Consider the following 25,813-nt stretch of genomic DNA (forward strand, 5'->3'; position numbering starts at 1 on the left):
AAAAAATTTACATTATCCTGAAGCTGTCAAACCAAGGAACACAAAATAGAACACAGCTAAAATTCTTTGAAACCCGTCAATACCTCATGTCCTTGCTAGTTTCAGCCTGCTGTGATATGTGGTTCAAATAGCAGACCAGGAATGGTGGTATGTGTGTGTGTGTGTGTGTGTGTGTGTGTGTGTGTGTGTGTGTGTGTGTGTTGTAGAGGAGTGCATCCATGGACTCGAGCAGACTATAAATCTAAGCTGCTGGAGAAAAAGCTCACGATAGTATCCTGGGGCACCACCATGAGAATCTTAATGTGCTCTTTCTTAACACCTTATTCCTGACTTCGTTCATTTGCTTCTGATTATTTTTAGTGTTGTCAATTATTTAGCTAACAGGCAGAAAACTAGGCTTTTATTGACATCCAAAGGGACTCTCCTGAGTGTAATAATGAAGGCAGTTTATTGAATGCCTGTGAGGTTGCTTTCTAATTGTACGCATTAATCTGCCCATGCAAGCTGGCTGGAAATACACAAGCAGATTGCGTGTGCAGATGGAGCACACAGGATGGCTTTTGTGAAAAGACCTCTGGAATGTACTTCTGCAGTACGGTCTTTTCCTTAAAAATCGAAGGACTGTGACTATTTCAATTGGCAGCTGAGAGCAGACCAGATTAATGGTGCATTAAGTCTGCTACCCTGGCTGGGGACAGATTCATTTCACAATTTAGAATTAGTTCTAGGATTCTTGAGCATGAAAAGCAAAGGGCAAAAATAGGCATCTAACCTTGGTGTAGTTTCCCCCATTATTTTTACTCTCTGTAACTACCTATAAAAAGTCAAATGTGGCACTTTTCAGGAAGGCCTTTTCTATTAATCATTATTACTGGTGGGTTTGAGGTGATAGTTAATAAACTTTTGATTGTGCTTTTTAAAAAATATCAAAGGGGGGCGCCTGGGTGGCGCAGTCGGTTAAGCGTCCGACTTCAGCCAGGTCACGATCTCGCGGTCTGTGAGTTCGAGCCCCGCGTCGGGCTCTGGGCTGATGGCTCGGAGCCTGGAGCCTGTTTCCGATTCTGTGTCTCCCTCTCTCTCTGCCCCTCCCCCGTTCATGCTCTGTCTCTCTCTGTCCCAAAAATAAATAAAAAATGTTGAAAAAAAAAAATTAAAAACAAAAATAAAAAAAAAATAAAAAATATCAAAGGGAGGACGTTGGGATATAGGTGATTTAAAACACAGAGTAAATACATCTCCACATTTAAAAATTTGAATGGTAGCTGATTTGGGGGGTTCTAGTCATTTTTCTAATTATGTTTTTTACATAGATATAGAGACAAGTTTGTATTTTGAGCCTATTTAACCAGTGGCGGGGGCTCACATAGGGTGGGAGCAATGGGATACATTTTGTGTGTGGGTCTTAGGAAAAAACAAGGTTCTCTTAAGGATATGCTGGAGAGCTAACAATTGGGTATCTTCCAAACATTTGAAATGTTAATTCATATCTAATAACCATTTAATGTAATAGATTATACGTTTGCACAGTTTTTTTTTTAACTACAAAATGCTTGGCTCTTTGAAATAAGCAAAATAATAATAAAAGCTGCTGTATTGCTGAGAGCCTCTGGAGTATCAGGAGTATTAGGTATATTATATGCATTTTTTATTTTTTATTTATTTATTTTTTAATTTTTTTTTAACGTTTATTTATTTTTGAGACAGAGAGAGAGAGCATGAACGGGGGAGGGTCAGAGAGAGAGGGAGACACAGAATCTGAAACAGGCTCCAGGCTCTGAGCAGTCAGCACAGAGCCCGACGTGGGACTCGAACTCACGGACCGCGAGATCGTGACCTGAGCCGAAGTCGGACGCTTAACCGACTGAGCCACCCAGGCGCCCCTATTATACGCATTTTTTAATCTAACTTTCAGATCAGCCCTATGAGGGGTATATCCTCCTCATTTTACAGATGGAGGGTTGAGTAAATTACCTGAAGTCCCTAAGACCATAAGTGATGCAGCCAAATCTTGGTCTTGAGATTTGGGGGTCCAGGGGGGCTGGGGAAAAATAGGTCATTGAGAGGCATGATATAGTTGGAAGGTCAGGAATATCTGGCTAGGGTGGGGGGTGATAAGCCCTGGAGTTAAGGGGGGGGGGGTAAAGTTCAGTTCAGAGAGCAAGATTTGGCCAGTGTTGACTTCTGTTTCCTTCTACCAAGATGTACATTTTGCCTAGGGTAGGTGAAAGAAAAACTGAGGAAATAAGTTGATTTTCTCTGATTTTCATCATAGATGAATGCTATCCTTTTCCAGTCCCAACACTGGGTTAGTGCCACACTTAAACTTACTGTAGGGTATGTGGGTTTTTGTGATCTTTCCAGGCAGTACTCTGCTCCTACGTACTGTTTCCAATATTTCTAGGGGATGGGGCGGGGGGGGGGTGGGGATGCTTAGTTCTTTAAAAAACTAGTTGAAAAAGCTCTTGGAACCAAGCTCATTCCAAAACAGGACCTTCCTATTCCTAAACTGCCAAGCACTACCTTGAGCTCAGCCTGTCGATTGAAATGTTGGGAAGTTTACTTCATTTCCACCATCGGAACCATGCATCTCTTTTATTTCCATTTGAATAATAGTGTGATTAGGTCCTAAGAGGCACATCTTCATCTATTTTAGTTTTCTAAGAATGGAGGATCTAGGCAGGTCTGCTGAATATGCACACTTAGGCCCCAAGTTTGCCTTCTAATGTGCTCACAAAACTTCTAATGCCCTTCATGGGAGCTTGCAAAAGACACTTAAGGGCTAAATCGATCCCTTATCCATATGGTAGGCTTAAATCCAACTTCACATTTTATAATCCAAGTAAGGTGAATTGAAAGTCATCCTATTCATAACTTTCTATCTTATGCTAATGAAGTGAACTTATAGATACAAAAATCCCCTATCTATTTTGTTCAGAATAAGACTGAATATTTTATGGGAAATCTGATCTGAGAGAATCCTTGCCTACTGAATGTTAAATCATGCTGATGGTTAAGACCGTATCAATATTTCTACCACTGTCCGTTCTTCCTGTGGATGTCCCAGCACACATCAACTTTTTCATTCCCACTGCCACCACCTTCCGATAGGTATTCCTCACATTCCACTTGCCTTATGGCTTCTGTCTCCTTGTCATCCCCTGGCATACTCGAATGGCTTCACTGCTGTCTTCACCAACTGTCTTTTTCTGTCAGTTATCTTACATGTTTTGTTGGATTTCATTTTCTAAAGCACGGCTTTCATCGTGTCACTACCCTATTCTAAAAGGGTATTATTTCCCATTGCTTATAAAATGAATTCTAAACTTCTTAGCTGCATCTTGGGGGAACTGTGGGCCACCATGGTAAGAAGATGTCAGAACATGCTAAGATTTGGGCCTGTGTCAGGTGACTGCAGGAGACTTTGCGGAAACGGGGCTTCATTCTGGGTTGAACGTTATCAGGAGGCAGGGGTGATTGTGATTAGGTATCTTTATTTTATTTAAAAGGAGGGAAGACCTGAGTGGTTAATTGCAATTGTAATGTAATTGATAAAGAAGCACTGTCACACAAATCAGGTAGGAATTTGGGGGTGTTTGGTCACTTTGGTGGTTTAGACAGGTTCATGTATCTTTTTTCGCTCAGACATGTTAATGAGGGGGTCTTATTTTTGTCAATATCCATCACAGCCCCAGGGTGACTCTTTTGATGTTGATACTGTGTGAATTGCTTTCACCAGGAGAACACCAAGGCCTAGCTCTGAGTGCTAGACTAGCTCCTGGATGTCAGGGACAGCTTCTAGCTTTCGCAATATGTAATTAATAATTAGTAAAAGGTGAGAGTTGACTAATGTCTCTTTTATAAACTAGTTTCCCTTAGTTATCTCATCACTGTGACCTGGTATACCTGGGGGGACATGTGTGCACCTCCCCTCCATCCTTCAGAAAAGCTGGCTGCAGAGCCAACTTTATCACTTCTGTGTGAGTTCTAAGATCCTTACTGAAAAAAAAAAAAATTAACACCAAATGAACTCCCACCAAACAAAGAATGAATCCAAGAAAAGGGAAGGGAGTAGGTATTAGAACAGTTGTGAACAAAGAATATAGTGACATGTATAGTCAGGTATGTGATAGACTTTTCTCTTTTCTAAAAATTAAGAATAAGCATGATCAAATTAATATAGAGGATTTTAGTGCTACAAAAGGCACAAGGAAGAGGAGATAGGAAGTAACGTTGAGTATTTTTTTCTTTGTACGAGTGAAGGCTTGTGAATTCCGCATATTGATAGAAGACTAATATGTGTTTTATGTGTTTCATTATATGGGATATAGGAAATATAACATAAAAACAAGTGAAAAAATACAGTGAAATACAATGAATACAACGAAAATTTGATCATCGTAACATAAGGCAGAAAAGAGGAAGAACTATGAACAAGTCAGCAATCACAGAAAAGGTATACACGCCAAATCTCCTTATTAAAAGAAACACTCTCGGGTGGCGTAAAAAGATGAAATTCTAGCTATCTGCTACTATAAGAAGAGATGCCATAAAACAAGAGATGAAAATAAAGGAATGGAAAGTATAACCATAAATGCTAACAATAGAAGGCAGATTAATTAATATCACTGTTAATAGGAGACAAAATTAAATTCAAGGTGAAAAGCATTCAACAGGATGAAGAGTATTTTATAGAGATAAAATATGTCAGCTGTCAGCCAAAAGATAATGTGAATAATGGGTCTTTATCAATTTGAAACCTATAAAACAAACTGCTAAAGTCTGTAATATAGATAATGGATTTGTCACATTCTCTCTTTTTTTTTAAGTTTATTTTTGAGAGTGAGCAAACATAAGCGGGGGAGGGGCAGAGAGAGAGGAGACAGAATCCCAAGCAGGCTCTGTGCTGAGCCCACAGAGCCCGATGCAGGGCCTGAACTCATGAACCGCAAAATCATGACCTGAGCTGAAATCAAGAGTTGGACGCTTAACTGACTGAGCCACCGAAGCGCCTCAGATTTTCCTTTTTACTTAACTAATTCTCCATTGAAATTAGCGGATCATGTGAACCAAAAAACGATACAAGGAATAGAAGATTTGAATAACAACCACTCAGTATGATTATATAGTTATAAAGTGTTGTACCTAGTTTATGAAAAAACAAAATCTTTACAAATATTGATGTAACTACAATTGGCCTTGACTAAGGTTTCAAAGTTTCTCAGAAAATCCCTCCAGTACTCCCAAATCCTAGAGAACCACCATTCCTAAGGAAAATGTAATAACATCATAGTTTAAGCAATAAGAAATGTTAATGTCAGGGATGTATGGCTGGCTCAGCTGGAGGAACATGTGACTCTTGATCTCGGGGTCAGGAGTTTGAGACCCATATTGGGTGTAGAGATTACTCAAATAAGCAAAAAAAAGAAATTTAATGTCTATTCACATAAATTTTTTTCTAATCACTTTTCTGAATGACTGTTAGGGTACAAATTGAAACCAAAACTGAAATTACAAATTACTTGGGGATAAAAGAATACAAGTTTTAAAGTATCCCATATTATATAAATCTATAGAATGTGGCTATAAAATTATTTAGAAAATAGTTTTAAAATCATTTAGTAAAAACAGAAACAAACTAAACGTCGTATTAAGATAGTATAGAACAATAAAATAAGTACAAATAGGTAGAAGGAAGGATAATACAGGAAAAAAAGTTTTAAAATGTTTATTTATTTATTTTGAGAGAGAGCACATGTGCAAGTAGGGAAGGGGCAGAAAGAGAGGGAAAGAGAATCCCAAGCAGGTTCCGTGCTGTCAGCACAGAACCCTACGTGGGGCTCAGTCTCAGGAACCATGAGATCATGAAATCAAGAGATGAGAGCTGAAATCAAGAGTCAGATGCTTAACTGACTGAGCCACCGAGGCACCCCCACCCCCCAAATTGGTTTTAATGATGTAGAAAATGAATTTATCATCTGTAAATTAACCCCAAAACTAGTTTTTTGCTTTTTTAAAAAAATTCTTATAAAATTTCAGGCTGATTTTGAACTTGTCTGATTTAAAAATAAAAAAAGAAGAGCCCCAAGGATAAGAAAGGAAGTACAACCAGAATTCTGGAAGAGCAAAATACTCCTAATTATCCTACTTCTAATTGTTAATTTTTTGTCACCCAGATTTCCTCATTTATTTCCTGGGGAAAATATACATGACTAGACTTGAAGCCTGAATAGAGTAATAACTAGAAGTGGAAGAGAAAATACAGTTTGGCTTTTACCTAAAAAAAAAGCCCAATTGGGTTTTTGTTTTGTTCTGTTTTTGTTTTTTCAGTGAGTTCTACTAAACCTTCAAGGAAGGTGTTAGATTTCATTTGAAATCCTAAGAAAGAAGCCAGCTTTTCCAGTGAAGTCTGGAACAGGGTGATGAGAATGCTTGTTATTACTGCCCTGTAACTAGAGACTGTTTCTATTTTTAACAAAGAAATAATCTAAATATTGCAAAGAAAGAGATCGGTGTCTCTGATTATCCATCTAAACCATCCCGAAGGGATCAACTAAAAAGTTACTGGACCTAATACTAACAGTTCAACTAACATGAATGAATCTAAAGCCAATATGCAAATATTTGTCTATCTTCTATACCATCAAAAGCTCATTAAAAAATATAATTAAAGAAAAAGCCCATTTAAAATTATCATCCACTGTAAAACAGGTGAGTCGAATACATAGATCCTACATAAGATACCTAAAAGAAGATGAAAATAAATGTAGACCATTAACTCTAGAAGGAAAAAAAAGTCAGTATTATAAAGATAGTTCTCCTGAACAGGACCTTTTGTGGAATTTGATAAATCAAGTTTAAAGAGAAAATACTAAAAAAAACGATACACTTGAAAGAGAGAAATTGAATGGGGTTGGGAGAGGCTTGTTGTACCAGGTATCATGTGTATTAATATAAAAGTATGGTAGTAATAAAGTGTTATTGGCATTATAATAAATCTATTCAGTGAAAGAATCTAGAAGCAGGCCCATGAATATAAGAGCATTTAGTATTTAGGACTTCAGCTATTGATAAAAGTATCCTTTCAAATCAGTGTCAAAAAGACAATTTGACAAATTGTATTGAGCCAACACAATTAGAATATGATGAAGAATGTTTTTGGAAAGGAGATTCTACCCCCATAATCATAAGTCACACACATAACTCAGAAGCCATAAGGAAAAATACAGATTTGACTGCAGGAAAAAATTGTGGTAGGTGACAACAGTGAACAGTATTACAAGTGAGTCTAGGAGAAAATATTTGCCTCAAGAGTAATGGACAAAGGCTTAATTTCATAAAGAACTCTTATAAATTAGTAAGAAAAAGACAACTCTAGAAAAATTGACAAATGGCTTGAACTAGCAGTTAAAAGACAAGAGATATAACATCAATAAAAATATTTAGCCTCACTGATGATCAGAGAAACATAAAAAATTTTATTTTGACACTGGTCAAAATGTAAATGTATTGATAGTATCTAGCATTAGGCAATGGGCTTTCATGTATTCAACTGTGAGCGCCTGTTATAGATCAAGCACTATACTAGGTTACTAGGTTCTAGGCATGTATGATGAATAAAGCAAATCTAGCCCCATGACCAAGTGTGGAAATTCAGATAATAAACCAAATGACCAAGGAATATATAGGATAACAGACTATAATTCCTATGAGAGAACATAGGGGAAGATAATGATCTCTACCAGTGATCAAGAATACTGAAACTGGGAGGGGAGAATGTAGGGGAGACCTGCATCTCTGAGAAAATGACAGTTGAGTGGAGGGATGAGAAAGGAACAAGTCCTGCTGAGAACCAGGGAAGTGGGTCCTAGGCTGCGGGAGCAGCACCCAGTATATTCGGAAAGGAAGCTGATATATTTGGGTTGAAGTGGGGGAAGAGAGATCATGAAGTTGACAAGATTGATAGGAGCCAGAGAAATCATGCAGGCCATGGCACATAGTTTGGGTTTTATTTAAGCTACAGGAGCAAACCTTCAGAAGCTGTTTTATTGTTTTTAAAGAAGTGATTACTGTTTGCTGTGTCAAGAATAGATTTGAGGAGGCAAGAATGGAAATGGAGAAGCTAGAGACAACATTATGGCGGTAGTCCAGGCAGGAGTTGGTGTTGGCTCTGGTCAGAGTGATGTCTGTATTCATGAATTTCATGTGAAGTCTGTCTACACTCCTGCCCCCATCCTCCTGCATGTCTACCATCCCCAAACACCTGATAGGTTATTTTTCCCCAAGTTTGATTCACTTGCTCTGGTGCCCATGCAGAGAAAGCAGATGGTTGACTTTATCTTAGAGTGTCAAAGACATTTGTAAAGGAAAGATTGTAAAAATGCACTGTGGGCTCTAAGCTGCACAATAAATAGAGATGGGTAAGAACTGATGGTGAGAAAAAGGGAGGAATGATGGCTTGGAAATCCCAGAAAATTGTTGGAGTGACGATGTTTGTGCCAAGAACACGGAATGATAGAAAGTTCTGTCCAAGAGTGGTGTTTGTCAGTTCTTCTGTTGGAGGGAGGATACTTGTTCATGACGGTAGAGTTTAGGGTAGGACTCTAGGAGTGTGGCTGAGGCAGACTGAAGAGGTGTTGGAGATGAGAAAATAAAAAGTGGAGCCTGGGAGCTGGAAGGCAAGGAGGAGATCCGGGACATCCATGTCTCCAACAGTAGTTGAGATGGGGAGGAAGCCTGGTCGTGATGAATGAGAGATGCTTCGGACCAGATGGTTTGGAGTGTGTAATAGCAAAGAGGGGAGAAGAATGTAGGGTATACTGATGTCAAGGGCACTAACCGGAACAGACTTTTTTTTTTTGCAAGTGATGGAGGGAGAAGTAATTGTCTGAAGTAACATGAGGAGCAAAGAAGAGGCCTGTGTTCCCACCCCCCTTCCAGGCACTGAGGAAAATGTATGAGAAATAAGATGCCTCCATTTAGGGAACTAGGAGGCAAATGCTGTCTTTAGGTTTTGTCTTCTCTTGGTTTCAGGTAAGGAAGAGAGCTGAGGGAGATTCCTTTTTTTTTTTCTTTTGAAATAATTTTCAGCTTAGAGAAAGGTTATATAATACATAATACAGAGTTTTGCACTGAGACTTTCTAGCTTCCCCTAATGTTAATATCTTGTATAAACCATAGTACATTTATCAAACTAGGCAATTAAGATTGACACAATAAACTACAGGCTTTATTAGGATTTCACCAATTTCTCCTCAATGTTCTTTTTTCTATTTTAGGATCTGATTCAGGATCACATAATATAATTAATGGTCATGACTCTTTAGTTTCCTCTAGTCTGTGACAGTGCCTCATTTTTGCCTTATGTTTCATGACCTTGACACTTTCAGTCAGTACTGGTTAGTTACTTTGTAGAATGTACCTCTAATTTGGGTTTATCTGATATTTTCTTATGATAAGATTGAGGTTTTAATTTTCAGCATACTAAGAGGTGATCCTGTGTCCTTGGAGCATCCTATCAAGAGGGTATATGATGTTGATGTCCTCATTACTAGTGATACTAACTTTCATTATTTGGTCAGGGTGGTCTCCACTGTAAAGTTAATTGTTTTTTTTCCCTTTGTAATTGATATTTTGTAGTTGGGTGAAATACTTTAAGACTATTCTAATATCCTGTTATCCTCAAACTTTTCCCCACTGATTTTAGCTTTGAGTGCTTATAAGTATATGAATGTTTTTTGTTCACACCCACTTATATGAAACTGACTCAGTCAAAACCATCTCAGTTTAGTTTATTCGATAACCCATATTACTAAGCACAAAGCAGAGACTGAGGAAGAATTTGTTGCTGGCGCAAATGCGTATGTGAATGTAAGAATGATTACTTGCTCACCTAAACCTCACAGTGGCCAAGTTCAGGTTTGTGAAGCTATTGTGAAAGACAGGAAGAATGTATTGTTAGTCCTCCTAGAGAAGGATTCCTAAGACACGCTAAGATTGTGTTTCCAAATGTGTGTGATAGCATGATTTAATCATTAAGTCAGAATCATGTGGACCTCAGAGAATTACGCATATTAAATATCCATCGGTACCTCTATAGTAGATCCCAAGATCACCAGGGGTGCTTTTGAGAAACACGGGTTCCCGGATCCGATACCAGACATGCTGAATTGGAAAGTTTAAGTCTTGAGTCCAGGGCTTAACAAGAAGCAGCGTAGATGGTTCTTATGGTGTCAGCCACACGTGGGTCTTCCCGTTGGCATTTTGGAAATTATTGCTCTAAGGAATCCAGAATGGTATCTGCAAAACTTTTCCCCATAAGCACCACAATAGTGTGTATGCTTTTTCTCTCTTTGAGAAGCATTGCAAAATCACAGAAAATATGTATCAATCACTAAGGTCACACTTACGATTTTGCCTACATTTGTTTCATTTTTAAAAAAGAAATTAAATGGTATAGTGATGGCTAAAGTGTTAGTTACCCTTTCACTCTCATCCCTTCCCTCCATTTTTTCTCTAACAGCAACAGTGTTCTGGTGTGTAACATTTGTCAGTGCCCTTCAGCAGAAGACCAGCAGGGACATACCTGTAGTTGAACATTATGGGTTTATTACAAAAAAGGAAAACATGGGACACCTGGGTGGCTCAGTCGGTTAAGTGTCAGACTTCAGCTCAGGTCATGATCTCATGTCTCATAGGTTCAAACGCCACGTCTGGCTCTGTGCTGACAGCTCAGAGCCTGGAGCCTGCTTCGGATTCTGTGTCTTCCTCTCTCTCTCTCTCTGCCCCTCTTCTACCTGTGTTCTCTCTCTCCCAAAAACAAACAACTAAAAAAGAAAATAGGGAAAACACACACTGTAAGAAATGGAGGGATATCTCAGTAAGAGTGTTAGAAATAACTGATGAGGATTTAGGTTTCAGTTAGGTAATTTGGGGAAGGGTCTAAAGAAGCAGGAGATTGCTCTAGATTGTGTGTTGTCAGCATGTGGGGACAATTCTGTGATTGGATGTCTCACTAAATGTTACCTATAGGGAGGACAGCCTAGATGACTATGACACTGTAATTGGTAAGGAAGTCTGCATTCATTTAGCAAGATGGGGGATATTTGGTAATTTGTGAGGTCTACTTGGGTAAAGTGGATATTCTGTGGGACCATTTATGTCCATCAGTAGAACAACATGGCTTAGCTGTAAACATCGGATTAGTTTGTAATAACATTGAGATTAAGATGTGTCAGAACAGTTCCTAAATATCTTGGGCTGCTTTTCTTTTTCTCATCATGTACATTGTTCCAATTTTATTACATATATGTGAATCCACACAAGGTACAGACTGTTGTTTTATGTCCTTCAGATACTTTGATCACTGTCTCATACCTTTACAACTCCTCCCCCGCCCCCCCCGCCCCGCACCCCAACTGGATACTGTTTTTTGAGATTTCACCGTATCGATTCTTGATGTAGATCTAGTTCATTCTCTTCTTCCTTTCCATTCTCATCTTCCCCTCGCCCCCACTCCACATCTTCTTTCTATCTCTGGGACTCTCTCTCTCTCTCTCTCTCTCTCTCTTTTTTTAATGTTTTATTTATCTTTGAGAGTGAGAGACAGAGCACTAGCAGGGAAGGGAGCAGAAAGGGAGGGAGACACAGAATCCTAAGCAGACTCCAGGCTCTGAGTTGTCAGCACAGAGCCTGATAACCGGGCTGTGAGATCAGGACCTGAGCCCAAGTCAGACGCTTAACTGACTGAGCCACCCAGGCGCTGCCCCCCCCACCTTTTTTTTAAATTCTATATCTGGGACTCTTACAGCAGTGCTGGATTAAATGACCTTGTTCAGGTGTCTTTAAATACCTATGCAAGAGTTTCTCTAGAGTTGGTACCTAGGCATTATGCACATACTCATCTCTACTAAGCACTGTCAAATTACTCCCTGAAGTGGTAACACCAATTTTCCCTTCCATTAGCAATTTATAAGAGGACCAGTTTTGTAAGACACCCTCCCCAGTATTTGGAAGGTTCATGCTTTTTTATGCTCTGAGCCTAGGTAGCTCCTAGGCCTAACAGGAAGACAGCTCCAGAAGGAAGCCCCTTTCCCACCTTCCCCTCCCCTGACTAAAGTTCTGAAATAGCTGTTTAGCTGAATCCTTGAGAATCCTTGTTTCTCATCTTCCTCAACTCTTCTTGGCTGCCTCTTACACTTTTGGAATTGATCACTTAATTGAGAAATGATTCTCTTGTACATATTTCTTTTCTTAATTTTTGTTTTTAATTTACATCCAAATTAGCATATAGTGCAACAATGATTTCAGGAGTAGATTCCTTAGTGCCCCTTACCCATTTAGCCCAGCCCCCCTCCCACAACCCCTCCAAAACCCTCAGTGTGTTCTCCATATTTATGAGTCTCTTCTGTTTTGTCCCCCTCCCTGTTTTTATATTATTTTTGTTTCCCTTCCCTTATGTTCATCTGTTTTGTCTCTTAAAGTCCTCATATGAGTGAAATCATATGATATTTGTCTTTCTCTGACTAATTTCACTTAGCAAAATACCCTCCAGTCCCATCCACATAGTTGCAAATGTCAAGATTTCATTCTTTTTGATTGCCGGGTAATACTCCATTGTGTATATGTGTGTATATATGTGTGTACACACACACACACACACACATATACACACACATATATACACACATATACACAATGGAGTATTACACTATATATATACACATATATATATACACACACACACATATACACACATATACACAGTGGAGTATTACAATATATATATATATACATATATATATATACACACACACATATACATATATATATACACACACACATATATACACACATATACACAATGGAGTATTACTATATATATACATATATATGTATACATATATACATATATACATATATGTGTGTGTGTATATATAAATATATACACACACCACATCTTCCTTATCCATTCATCCATCAATGGACATTTGGGCTCTTTCCATACTTTGACCATTGTTGATAGTGCTGCTATAAACATTGGGGTGCATGTGTCCTTCAAAGCAACACACTTGTATCCCTTGGATAAATACCTAGTAGTGCAATTGCTGGGTCATAGGGTAGTTCTATTTTAGTTTTTTAAGGAACCTCCATACTGTTTTCCAGAGTGGCTGCACCAGCTTGCATTCCCACCAACAATGCAAAAGAGATCCTTTTCCTCTGCATCCTCGCCAACATCTGTTGTTGCCTGACTTGTTAATGTTAGCCATTCTGACAGGAGTGAGGTGGTATCTCATTGTGGTTTTGACTTGTATTTCCCCGATGATGAGTGATGTGGAGCATTTTTTTCATGTGTCGGTTGGCCATCTGGATGTCTTCTTTGGAGAAGTGTCTATTCATGTCTTTTGCCCATTTCTTCACTGGATTATTTGTCTTTTGGGTGTTGAGGTGATAATTTATTTATAGATTTTGGATACTAACCCTTTATCTGATATGTCCTTTGCAAATATCTTCTCCCATTCTGTCGGTTGCCTTTTAGTCTTGCTGATTGTTTCCTTAGCTGTGTTGTACATATTTCTTATGTTATTAGGGTAGTCTAGGGGTTGTGACAGACTTTAAAGTATAGAATAGTTTGAATACTATGTTGTTTTTTTTCTTGCTCATTTAAGGAATGGGTGAACAAGTTTGGGTGGAGGCCCTCTCCACTCAGATATTCAGGCACCAAGCCATATGGGCTCTCCTACCTTCAATATACAACTTCTGGGTTTGTGTTGGGGGTTGTCTTTACTCCAGCCAGCCAGAAAGAGAAAAACATATGGAGGTGCATGTGTAAGAAGTTTGTAATTAGTCCTGGAAGGGGTGTGCATCACTTCCTTTCACAGTCTATTGGTCAAGACTCAACCCCGTGGCCAACCTTAACTGAAAGGGAGGCCAGGGTATGTAGTCAAGTTGTGTCACTAGAATAAGAGAACATGAATTTGATGGACATTTAGCAGTCTCTGCTGCATCTGAATTGCATGGAAGTGAGGTTAGGATAAACTATGGGAATCACCCTAACAACAAACACAAAGTACCCTTGAAGATCTTAAGTTGGATGTGAGTGAACTAAATCTTCTAAACCAAGTCTGACTTAATTGGTTCATCCACTCTGTGGAGAGTAAAGGAAGGAGTCCTGTATTTATGCTTATGTCAGAATGATGAACAAAAAAGGGTCATCCCTTCTATAGGTGGCAGAGTCACAGGGATGACAAAGAGCAAGAAACTCCCAAGGGAAAGGTGACCTAGTGCTGCAGTCAGGGTTCTCAGTCTTGTTGGACTTCCCACCAGGAGATTCTCCTGGGGGGAGGGGCAGAGAGAGAGAGGGAGACACAGAATCTGAAGCAAGCTCTAGGCCCTGAGCTGTCAGCACAGAGCCCGACGTGGGGCTCGAACTCACCGACCATGAGATCATGACCTGAGCTGAAGTAGGATGCTTCACCGACTGAGCCACCCAGGCACTCTGAGATTCGCCCACTTTTGCCCTCAAGAAGGTTCTTCTGTATTTTATTTTTATTAAATGTGACCATAATTGCCTACAAGTATCCCAGGTCAGTTTAGTCAACATATGGAAATTACATTCTATACCTAGGCCTATACTGACAGTTGAGAAATACCAGTCAGTTAGTTTAGTAACTTGGAACGTGGCTTGTCAATATGGTTCATCTTTGGGAATAATCCACATTCTCCACAGACCCGTACTTGAATTCCTGTAGCAGTCCTGTGGCCCTGTCATTATGATTTAATCCTGTGGCATAAGTGGGGCAGTGATAATTGGTAGAAGGGCCAGGGCTAGTGGTTGGCTACGCAGGCAGTTTTGTCCTAGGCACCTGCAGGTAAGAAACCACTGTCAGAACACAACGTGGGGCTGCCCGTCAACTTGGTCTGAGGTTCTTTCCTTGTTTATCGCAGTGTTTCTTTTTCACCGCTTTTCCTAGGTCTGAACTCAGGATATTCAGAAATCTCATCCAAACTTCTGGCAACTCTCTTCTTTGAACACTTTTGACTGATGACTTCATAAAGCCCCAGACAGTGGGGCAGCTTCCAGGCTCTGAGACTTCATTAGTCTCCTTGTCTATTCTGGGCAAGATAAGCAATCCTAGACAAATGGAGAGGCTGTTTGTCTCCAGTGCCGAAGCCTTATGTTTCTCAGGGTGATGTACGTCGCTTACCTTTTTGCTCTTCCTTTCCCAGCTCAAGCTTCTGACCTTGTTCAAATGCCATGTTCTATCTAAGTAATTATTTGAAGTGATGTTGGCATCCCTGTTTAGTTTTGAATTCCTTGTTTTGATTTTCCTCCACTGGATACCATTTATTTTTACCAGACCATTGATGCGTTTTTGGGTGTCCGTATCTTAAGTGCTTGACAAGTTGAGGACTAAAATATCAGGGGGGAAGAAGAGGGGTAACTGAGGGAAGGAGGCAGGCAGTGAGAGGGCTGCAAGAGGCTGGTGCAATATGCATTAGGCCTCCATGAATGAAGTATTTGGTTGTGCATCGGAAATAAGGGGGGAAAAATCCCACAAATTACATGGGGAAAGGACAAAGAAACGGAGATCAGTGGTAGGCCAAATGGGGAAGTCTGAAATGAGGTCTAGGGAACAATTCTAGTGTTCTCTGCTTGACATAGGTGAGAGGAGAAATTGGGGTGATGGTTTGGGGTTTTTAAGGGAAAAACAAAGACCTTCTTAAAACTGAGGCTATTTCTCGGCCAATCTTTCTGAGCTAACAAGAGATGTCGGAAATGCAGGCCAGAACCAGCAGCATTTCTTACCTTCCATGGAAGGTACAAATCAAATGCGAAGGTGTGTATGTGTGCATGTGTCTGTGTAAGGGGCCATAACTGCTTTCAGAATCCCATAGGGGCTCCACGATCCATATGTGGTTAAGAGTTACAGGATTGGAGGGCCTGTATCCCGAGAGCAGCCAAAGCCATGAGGGCAACGAGAGGAGAAAGCAGGCAAAGGGCCACAGGAAACCAGCGTGGAATGCGGTCTCACAGGGGACCCAACGTGCCACGGCTCTATCATGCGGTCTGAATGTCAGGCTTTAAATACTGAGACGGGAAGTTAGGACCCCACACTGTAGAATCTGAGGGTGCATTTATCTCCATGTCAAGGAGATAAAAATGAAATCCCAGTTTCACATGCCACAAACCTAATTTTATACTTTTCAGATGAATGTTCTTCAACAAGGCGGTCTTATGGTAGCGTTTTATTTTGGTTTTCTACGCGACCTTGTTCTCACACTAACCTTTTGTTCTACCCAGGACACTTTAAGTCATCACCCAGTGAATGTCTTGGCTAGTATCCAGAGGCACGATAAGTGATGATATTTCTGTTTTTATGAAGGCCCTAACACCTGTTTGTGTCCCTGCTAGCAAAACTGCGGAGTTCCTGAGCAGACTGGACACAGAGTCGCCAGACAGAAGTACCTGTCAAAAGGCTCTTCATGACCCACAGTCTTCAACTTGGGTAAGTGGGAGGCCATGCAGGGTTGCTGTCTGGTACTTTATAAAGAGGCATTTGGTGAATGAAGGCTAAGGGCACAGAGTGAGCTGTGTATAATAGATGGCTGGAACTAAAGGCAGATGGACCTGGTCTGAAACTTAACTTCAGCTGTTGCTTCCTTGAGCTATAAAACAATGCTTGCACTTGGTTATCTACATTACGGGCACCTGGACTAAACACCACCCTTTGAAAAGCCTTTGATCTCATCCAGTCATCCATCCATTTATCTATCCTCCAAATTTTATGTTTACGTAAGGTTACGTAAGGTCTACCAAGTGCATACAGTTTCTGCCTGGAAGGACTGTAATTTGGGTGGGACAGTTCATTGTCTGGGCTGCCGTGGGTACTGCAGGATGTGGGCACAACATGCTAGAGGTGTCCCCCAGACATCAAGACATCCAGAAATACCTCACATGGGAAGCCAGCAGAATACCACTGCAGAAATTTGTATGCTCCATTGGAGATCTTGGACCTCATTCTGTGAGTGCTGAAGGCACTAAAACTTTTCAAACAGGGAAGGTTCAAAGTCAGGTTTGTATTTTAGTGGGGTCACACTGGTAACCATGTGAAGGATGGCTCTGAGGGAATGGAGAGGCAGAGAGGCCTCTGAGAGGCTCTGCGTTAGTCCAGGTAAGGAATGATAAAGACATGAAATAGGGCAGTGGATGGGAGGATGGAGATGAGAGCACAGGTCAGAGAACCATTTAAAAGGTGAATGGAAAGAGCCTACATGTCCATCAACTGACGGATGGATAAAGTAGATGTGGTTTATGTATACAATGGAATACTACTTGGCAACGAGGAAGAATGAAATCTGGCCATTTGCAGCACCGTGGATGGAACTGGAGGGTATTATGCTAAGTGAAATAAGTCAGTCAGGGAAAGGCAGATACTGTATGTTTTCACTCATATGTGGATCTTGAGAAACTTAACAGAAGACCATGGGGGAGGGGAAGGGGGAAAAAACCATAAGAGACTCCTAAGAACTGAGAACCAACTAAGGGGAGATGGGGGCTGGGGGAGAGGGGAAAGTGGGTGATGGGCATTGAGGAGGGCACCTGTTGGGTGAGCGCCGGGTGTTGTATGGAAACCAATTTGACAATAAATTATATTAAAAAAAATAAAAGGTGAAGTTGGCAGGGCCTTGCTTATTGACTGGTTAACTGGGGACAACAAAGTAAGTATAATTCAGGATGCCTCTGGAAATGGTTGTAGCTGAAAGAAAGGATGGGTTTAAGTTTTTAAAAGTGTGTGCTTTAGTGACCATGATTTAACATGTCAAGAAGCTATTATGACACTCCTTGGGATAAGTTCATTGTACTCTTACTTACAAATGTTTAAATGTTCCTCCCCCCACCCTCGTCCCCCACTTCTAAGGTGGTGCTCCAAAGTCTAAGATTTGCCATGGGTCCTGTCACATCTGTCCTCTCTTCTCTCACTGCAGGGCATGAAAGGACAGACTTGAAAACTGTAGGTAGAGAGCTAAATCCTGTGTAGGGACAGTCCTTGACGTCTGTCCAGATACCCTGTGGCCGTGAGGGAGGGAGAGAAGACAGGAATTGGATAACTTTATCAACTGGGTGCTTGGCTGCCAGGATGGTCTTGACTCTGTTTGAAGGCTTCCCGAATCCTACGAAACACCCGGCAGAACGTGTGTGCCTGGCCTATTGATTTTGGTTTGTTTCTTCAATTTAACAAGATCATCCTGAATTTTAATATTGTCCATAACATGACTAATGTCTCCCAGGACTGCATTTTCTGTGGATTGATTAGTGCATTAGTCACAAGATCCTCAGAGCTATTAATAGAAAATATGGAACAGCATTGGACCCAGGATGATTCTTTATGAACTGCATTCAATAGCTGCTCCCATTTCGACAGCAAACTATTAATAATTTGTTGGTGTTCAATATATTTAAGTGACTTTTTTTTTTTTTACCAATATTGTACTCTTCTTCTGTCTAATCCATCTGCGTAGAATTCCTCTGAGAATGCTTTGCAGAACCATTTCTAATGCTTTAGGAATGACACGCCTTTACAATGCACTTTTGTAACATGGAAGGAAGACACCTGTAGTTTGCCTTAACTGTGGTCAATGTATAGAATGTCAACGCTGTGTGACCCCCATTTCTATGGGGGTGTGATAAGCTACAAGCTTTCAAGTTTTTTTTAAAAAATTTAATTCTCACATAATGTACCTTCTCAGAGAAAGTTGTTCTTATTACATTTATTTACGTGTGGATCTTCCATGGGCAGCTGGGAATTTAATACATAGTCTATAATTACATCAGTGGAAAAGACGGCAAGAATATTCCTTTAAGCGATACGGAAGAGAACTTCAGACCAAAGATACTTACAGTGTTTACTTACACATGGATTGATACAGTTCTCTGTACTGTGTGTGTGCCTGTGAGAAGTGCCAGAAAATAGGCCGCCTTCCTCAGTCATAATCATTGAATATTTCTGGTTGTACACTAAATGGTTTCCAGTCTGCTTTGTTGCCTCTTGCCGCCTCCTCTACAGCGAATAGTCGTTTAAAAACATCTCATCCGGTTGTTCCACTGCCCGTGGCTCCCTGTATCTTCAAGGATAAAGTCAGAATGTCTTAGCTTGAGCACAGAACCCTTTCTGCCCTCTGCCTTCCTCCCTTCCCTCACGACTCCTTTCTGTATGTAGAATCTAGGTCTTGGCTGCTCTAAGTAGGGTCCATGGATCAGTAGTGTGGGCCTCACCCGGGAGCCTAGAGGGGTGTAGATGAAGCTCAGGCGCCACTCCAGTCCTGAGTATGAAGCTGAATTTTAACACGGTCTGTGGCGACTTGTGCACACATTAATGTCTGCGGAGCGCTGCTCTATAGCTTGTGCCTTTCCAGCCATTTCCTCTCACTTCTGCTTGGAACTCCTCGTGCGGATGGTTTAATTTTTATCCACATGCCACATGTTTTTTCAAAAAAAGCCAACACTTGAAGGCCTGTGTCCCTTGCACTCCTTTAATCTCACTCCCGCTCCCAGTATTTTAAACTCTGTGTATTAATTTCCCATTGCTTATAAAATAAGGCCTGGGGGCGCCTGGGTGGCTCAGTCAGTTAAGCGTCCGACTTCGGTTCAGGTCATGATCTCGCGGTCCGTGGGTTCGAGCCCCGCGTCAGGCTCTGTGCTGACAGCTCAGAGCCTGGAGCCTGTTTCAGATTCTGTGTCTCCCTCTTTCTCTGACCCTCCCCTGTTCATGCTCTCTCTCTGTCTCAAAAATAAATAAATGTTAAAAAAAATTTTTTTTAAATAAATAAAATAAAATAAGGCCTGGCGATGTAATGCACAGCCTGTGGCCACAGTTAACAATACCGTACTGCGTATTTGGAAGTTGCTAAGAGAGATCTTAAAAGGTCCATCACAAGAAAAACACTTTTGTAACTACGTGTGGTAACGGATACTAACTAGACTTATTGCCGTGATCATTTTGCAGCACACACGAACGTTGAATCATTATGTTGTACACCTGAAACTAATATAATGTCATGTCAGTTATGGCTCAATAAAACAATTTTCCATCGCTGGTGCAACAAATTGCTAAGGACTTAGTGGCTCAACACAGCACAGATGTATTGTCTTATAGATGTGGAAGTCAGAAGTCTGGAATGAGTATGAAGGGGGTAAAATCAAGGTGTCAGCAAGGCTGGCTTCTTCTCGAGACTCTAGAGAGGAACCTGTCCCTTGCCTCTCCTAGCTCTCCTTGGCTGCGGGCACTCTCGCCCCCTGGCATGTGGCTGCGTCCAACCTCTGCCCTCCTCCTCGTGCCGCCTTCTTCCTGCTCTTTGGCTTTCTTGCCTTCCTCTTACAAGGACCCTTGTGATTCCACCCGGATCATCCGGGGTCCTTTTCCATCTCAGAATCCTCAATTTCTGCAAAGTCACCTTTGCTAGATAAGGTGACGTTCCCAGCTTCCAGGGATTGGGAAGTGGGCATCTTTGGGGGGGCCATTATTCCTCCCACCACACTCGCCTAAGCGGTTTCTTTGTTATGTGGATCCACGTGCCTTTCAATGTATGTATTGCTGTTGCTTGGCTAACCAAGTTCAGGTCTTGTTAATGTATGCCTTCCCCTCCATTCCCCTAATTATTCAGTATTTCAGGCTTTCTCTTACTGTCATGACTACATGAATTTTTTTCTCACTGCCAAGCCAGTTAGTATACTTCACCGTTTCTTTCTGTTACGACTTCTTAAAATTTTTGCTTTAACATTTGCTTGGTTTCCTCTGAACGTTTGACTGGCTTCCTTCAGATTTTGTGACCGTTCCACAAAGTGTCTCTGATGCAGATTTCCATACAGTTTTCCGTCTTGTGTCTGTCAGGTAACTTGTCAGTTTCGGATTTCTTTCCCTTCTGGAAACATCCCTCTTCTGCCTTAACCTGGCTGGTGGTTCATTTGGCCTCCCACACAGCGGTTGTTCTGGGACTTTGCTTTCACAGAATGGTTCTCAACCTCCTCTACACATCGGAATCATCTGGGGGACTTTAAAATTCACTGATGCCTGGGTCGTACCCCCAGAGATCCTGCTGTATTGTGGCCTGGGCTTCAGGGCTTTTAAAGCTCCCCCGGTAATTCTAATGTGCAGCCTAGGATGAGAATCATTGTTTTAAAGTCATCTTGGGAATTGTTCTTACTGCTTTCCTATGTTGGGTCCCCTGATTTCTAGGCCTTCTGTCTTCTATTTTCTTGTTTTATTTCCTTGTTTTGATGGAGCATATTATTTAGTAGCTTCCCAGGAGAAGATGTATGGTCAGGTCATTGCATATCTGAAGGTATCTTTATTCAGCCCACACACTTAGCTTGTAATTTGCTGGTAAGTAATCCAAATTGGGAATCATTTTCCTTCAGAATTTTGAAGGCCTTTCTATTCTACTTTCGCGTATTTGTTCTTGAGAAATCCAAGGCCCTCTGAATTTCAGTCCTTATATATAAGGGCTTTTCCTTGCTTCCCCTGGAAATATTTTAGTATCTTCTTCTTTTTTCTGGTATTCTGTAATTTCATAATGACGTGCCTTAGTATGAGGGTCATTAATATTCATTTTCAGTCTGGAAACTCATTTCTAGTTCTAGGTGATTTTCTTGTGTTATTTCTTTGATTTATTTCTCTTCATTTTCTCTAAGGAATTCTTACTGAAATCCTAGGCCTCCTGGATTTATCTTCATTTTTGTGAAAAAAAATTTTTTTTCTCCTTTAATTTATCTCTGACATTTTTTTCTACTTCTTGGCATATTGGGTTAGAAAAAAAAAAAACCCAGTCCTTTCCCCACTGAGTGTCTCCTTTCCTCTCACATGACTACCACATGCACACTTCTGACAACAGATGTGGGGGGACTTGCTTTACCCTGAGTAATTCTGCGACGCCAGCTGGGGATCCTACAATTTAATTCAGTTCTGACACTGTCTATCTGGAGGTTCCCAAGGTAAAGGGACCCGCAACCCTGCTCTCCCCTTAAGATGCCAAATTACAAGTAGTAGGTCCCCAGGTTACCCACAACTTCTGTCTAATATGGCTACAAATTGGGGGTTCCCATGACCCCCTCCTGGGTTCCATTAATTTGCTAGAGTGACTCACAGAACTTGGGGAAACTTTTACATTTACCAGTTTACTAGAGGATATGATAAAGGATACAAATGAACAGCAAGATGAAGAGATACCTAGAGCAAGGTCTGGGAGTGTCCTGAATGCAGGTGCTTCTGTCCCTGTGAGTTGGGATATGGTGACCCTCGCAGTGTGAATGTATTCACTTAACTGGAAATTCCCCACCCTCAAGTACTTTTGGGATTTTGTGAAGGCTTCTTCACACAGGCAAGATCAATTATTAACTCCATATCCATCCCCTTTCCCCTCTCTGGAGGATTGGAGGGGATGGTTGGGTCTGGAAATTCCAAGCTTCTAATTGTGGCTTAGTCTTTCTGGTGACCAGTTCCCATTCAGGAGCGCACCCAGTGAGCCTCATTCGAACGAAAGATGCTCCTACTGCCCTGACGGCCTAGGAAATCACAAAAGTTTGAGGAGCTATGTTCCAGGAACTGGGGTAGAGACGTGTGTGTGTGTGTGTGTGTGTGTGTGTGTACATACATGTATATTTTTTTCTGTTTTCTCACACATTTTCTTGAGTATCTCCTAAATATTTTACTGGTCACATTTTTGTGAGGGGAGGGAAGATCTTTTTATTTTCAGAACTTCTTTTTTCTCTGTAAAAAGAATTTGTAAAAAATAGCAACCTGTTTTTGTTTCATGGATGCAATATCCCCTTCTAGCTCTCGGAAGGAACCGTGCGGGGAGCAGAAGACGTCTTCAGAGAAGGGGGCCCAGAGGCTCACCACTTAGTATGCAGCATTTTATACAGGCCTTTCATTCTCAACCTGGGTGTAACCACTGTGACCTTCTGTGCTAGGTGTGTCCGATTTAGTTTATCCAGAGAATACACTTCTGATTTACTGTCTGGGTTGGGAGAATTAGCGCCTGAATTCTCAGGGTGGGAGCTGGCGTAGGTACTTTCCTATCATCCATCTGTCATCCTTGATAGCTGTTCCATGCATGTCTTGGGCCCTCATGTTGTTCTGTGGAGAATATTGGCTTCTTGTGGGTATCCTACATCCCTACCAGAACACCTCCTGTTTTTCTCTTTTCCTCTTAGTCACTTACCATTTCTTCATCTACTTTGTCTTCATAGATTTTTGTCTGAGAATACAGATGTCTCTTGGTTTCTGAATGTAGAGCTTGTTTCATTTTCTCTTCTGTTTAGCATAATTAAAAAAAATTTTTTAATGTTTATTTTTGAGAAGGGGGGCAGAGAGAGGGAGAAACAGAATCTGAAGTAGGTTCCAGGCTCTAAGCTGTCAGCACAGAGCCCGACGCAGGGCTTGAACTCAGGAACTGTGAGATCATGATGACCTGAGCTGAAGTCAGACGTTTAACCTACTGAGCCACCCAGGTGCCCTAAATTTAGCATAATTTTCGAGAGAAGGATGGTGCAGAAACATTTTTACTCCACCGTCTTGAAGTGGGGACTTAATGTTTGTCAGGGATTGATCTGTGATCTCCCAGGCCATCTCAGAATTCATATGTGGAAGTCCTAACCCTCACTACCTCAGAATGTGACCTTTCTAGGAGATTGGGTCTTTATTAGAGGTAATCAACCTCTAATGAGGTCATTAGAAGGGGCTGTAATCCAACAGGAAAGATGTCTTTATAAAAAGGGGAAATTTGGGATGGACACGCATAGAGGGAAGATGATGTGAAGACACAGGGAGAAGGTGGCCATCTACATGCCAAGGAGAGAGGCTAGACCCTTTCTTCACAGCCCTCAGGAGGAACCAACAGCACAGATACCTTGATTTTGGACTCCAAGCCTCTAGAACTGCGAGACGATAAATTTCTGTTTTTTAAGCCTCCTGGACTGTGGTACTTCACGGCAACCCTTAACAAACTACTGCAATGCTATTTTTCCTTTGTTCACACACTGCCCCTCCCCCTGCTGAGTCTGTTTCCTATTCACTCTTTAAAACACAACTCAGTGTCACCCACTTTGAGGAGGTGTTCTTGATCCAGTTTAATTAAATGTCCTTTTTAGCTTCTTCTGTCATAATACCCATCACGCTGTGTTTCAATCCTCAGTCCTCCTATCAGCCTTCCACACTAGGCTATTAGTGACTTGCTGTCTGAGAGATCATGTCTTATGACAGTGCCTGCACATAGAGGCTTAAATGTTACTTGTTGACTGGACGTATTATAAGCATAGCTTTTGGGGTAAAGCAAGTAAAAACGTGTATTTTAATTGAATAACAAAAATTTAGTATTAGTATTATACTAATACTTAGTGATAGTGAATACAATGTTTTCAATACAGTAATACTTCGTGTACGTGATCACAATGACAGAAATTTCTGGGATTTAGAACTGAGAAAAATAGTGATCAAAGGTTTTTTTCCCCCCTGTTATGTTTGAACAGAAACTTCCTGTCCTGCCTGGGAATCCTACCTCGGTAAGCCTTAAGAAAGCAAGTAACTTTGAACTCTTCATAGTTGATGTGCCATGTGACTGCCCTTTTAAATGCCATTTTGTGTCTAATCCCTCCTTTTTTTCTTCTGAGTCAAAAACTAGCACCCATATTCTGATAAAAGACCAATTAAGTGGTTAAATTTTTTGTTTTGAATTTTTTCATTCATTTCGTTTATTCATTTTTGAGAGACAGAGTGCGAGCAGGGGAGGGTCAGAGAAAGAGGGAGACAGAATCCGAAGCAGGCTCCAGGCTCCGAGCTGTCAGCACAGAGCCTGACACAGGGCTCGAACCCGCGAACTGTAAGATCATGACCTGAGCGGAAATCAGATGCTCAACTGACTGAGCCACTCAGGGGTCCATAAGTGGTGAACTTTAAAAGGAAGGTATGCAAATAGAATTTAGGTTCTCACTTAAGCCATCACATCTGCTTTCACCAAGTATTTTACTACTGCTTTTAATCTCTTGAGCAGAAGTTGTGTCCCCTGGTCCATTTTCCTCTTTGAGGTCGTATGTGGAGTATTTGTGGCAAAGACTAGCTTTCTCTAGTGTAAAGGGAAGAGATCACTGGAGAACCACTCTCCACTTTGAGTGTCTTATCACAGTCTTCCTGTGTTTAGGACTTAGATAAGAGAAAATCCGAGGATATGTTTGTCTGTCCCATGAAGCAGGGTTTGAATGTGTGAGGACTTGCTGAACACAGCTGGAGTTCCAACATTCCAGTTGGTAGTGCTGTAGATGATCCCATTCCGAAAGCCTCCCCTCTTTCTGGCAAGTGCCTATTATTTGATGGAATATAATATGGGTTTTTACAGTGACATAAATGGGGGAATGAATTAAGAAGTGCTTGAGAAAAATTATAGTAAGGAAAAAGGCGGGAACCAGCCTTCATAAGCTTTATGGATTATTAGTGTGAAGAACTAGGCCTGAAATATGTCGTCTGCTGCCATGATGCCTGCTGGTAGTTTTATGACAACAGTGGAATTTCCTACGTATTAGCTTATCAGGCTGCCCGCAGAGGGTGGGCTACAAATCACTGTGAGCAGAGAAAGCATATGACAAATGAACAGACAAACGACTTGGAATCTCATAAATTCCAGAATGCATGGTCACTTTGCCAGTGTGTGAAACCGCGCCATGGTGGGTCAGTGGGGCTGAAGGACACCTTACTGCATGTGTTGGTCCTCCTAAGGCCGCCCCTTGAGACTCTAATTCAGCCAGAAGTAATGACTCCTGTGTTCC

General features: G+C 41.1%; 1 protein-coding gene across 3 annotated transcripts in view; it reads left to right on the plus strand.

Annotated features, from left to right (window-relative positions):
• The window catches only part of EPSTI1 (epithelial stromal interaction 1), a 97,737-nt gene that overhangs the window by 35,707 nt on the left and 36,217 nt on the right, over positions 1-25,813 (plus strand). Inside the window, exons 7-8 of one of the 3 annotated variants that reach the window (XM_042926514.1) lie at positions 16,412-16,505; positions 24,524-24,556. In XM_042926514.1, coding sequence (XP_042782448.1) covers positions 16,412-16,505; positions 24,524-24,556 — 127 coding nt within the window. Of the gene's footprint in view, positions 1-16,411; positions 16,506-24,523; positions 24,572-25,813 lie in introns of all 3 variants that reach the window. The other 2 variants (XM_042926425.1, XM_042926530.1) reach the window with 2 other exon arrangements.

Source organism: Panthera leo, chromosome A1 (genome assembly GCF_018350215.1).
Source record: "Panthera leo isolate Ple1 chromosome A1, P.leo_Ple1_pat1.1, whole genome shotgun sequence".
NCBI lineage: Eukaryota > Metazoa > Chordata > Mammalia > Carnivora > Felidae > Panthera > Panthera leo.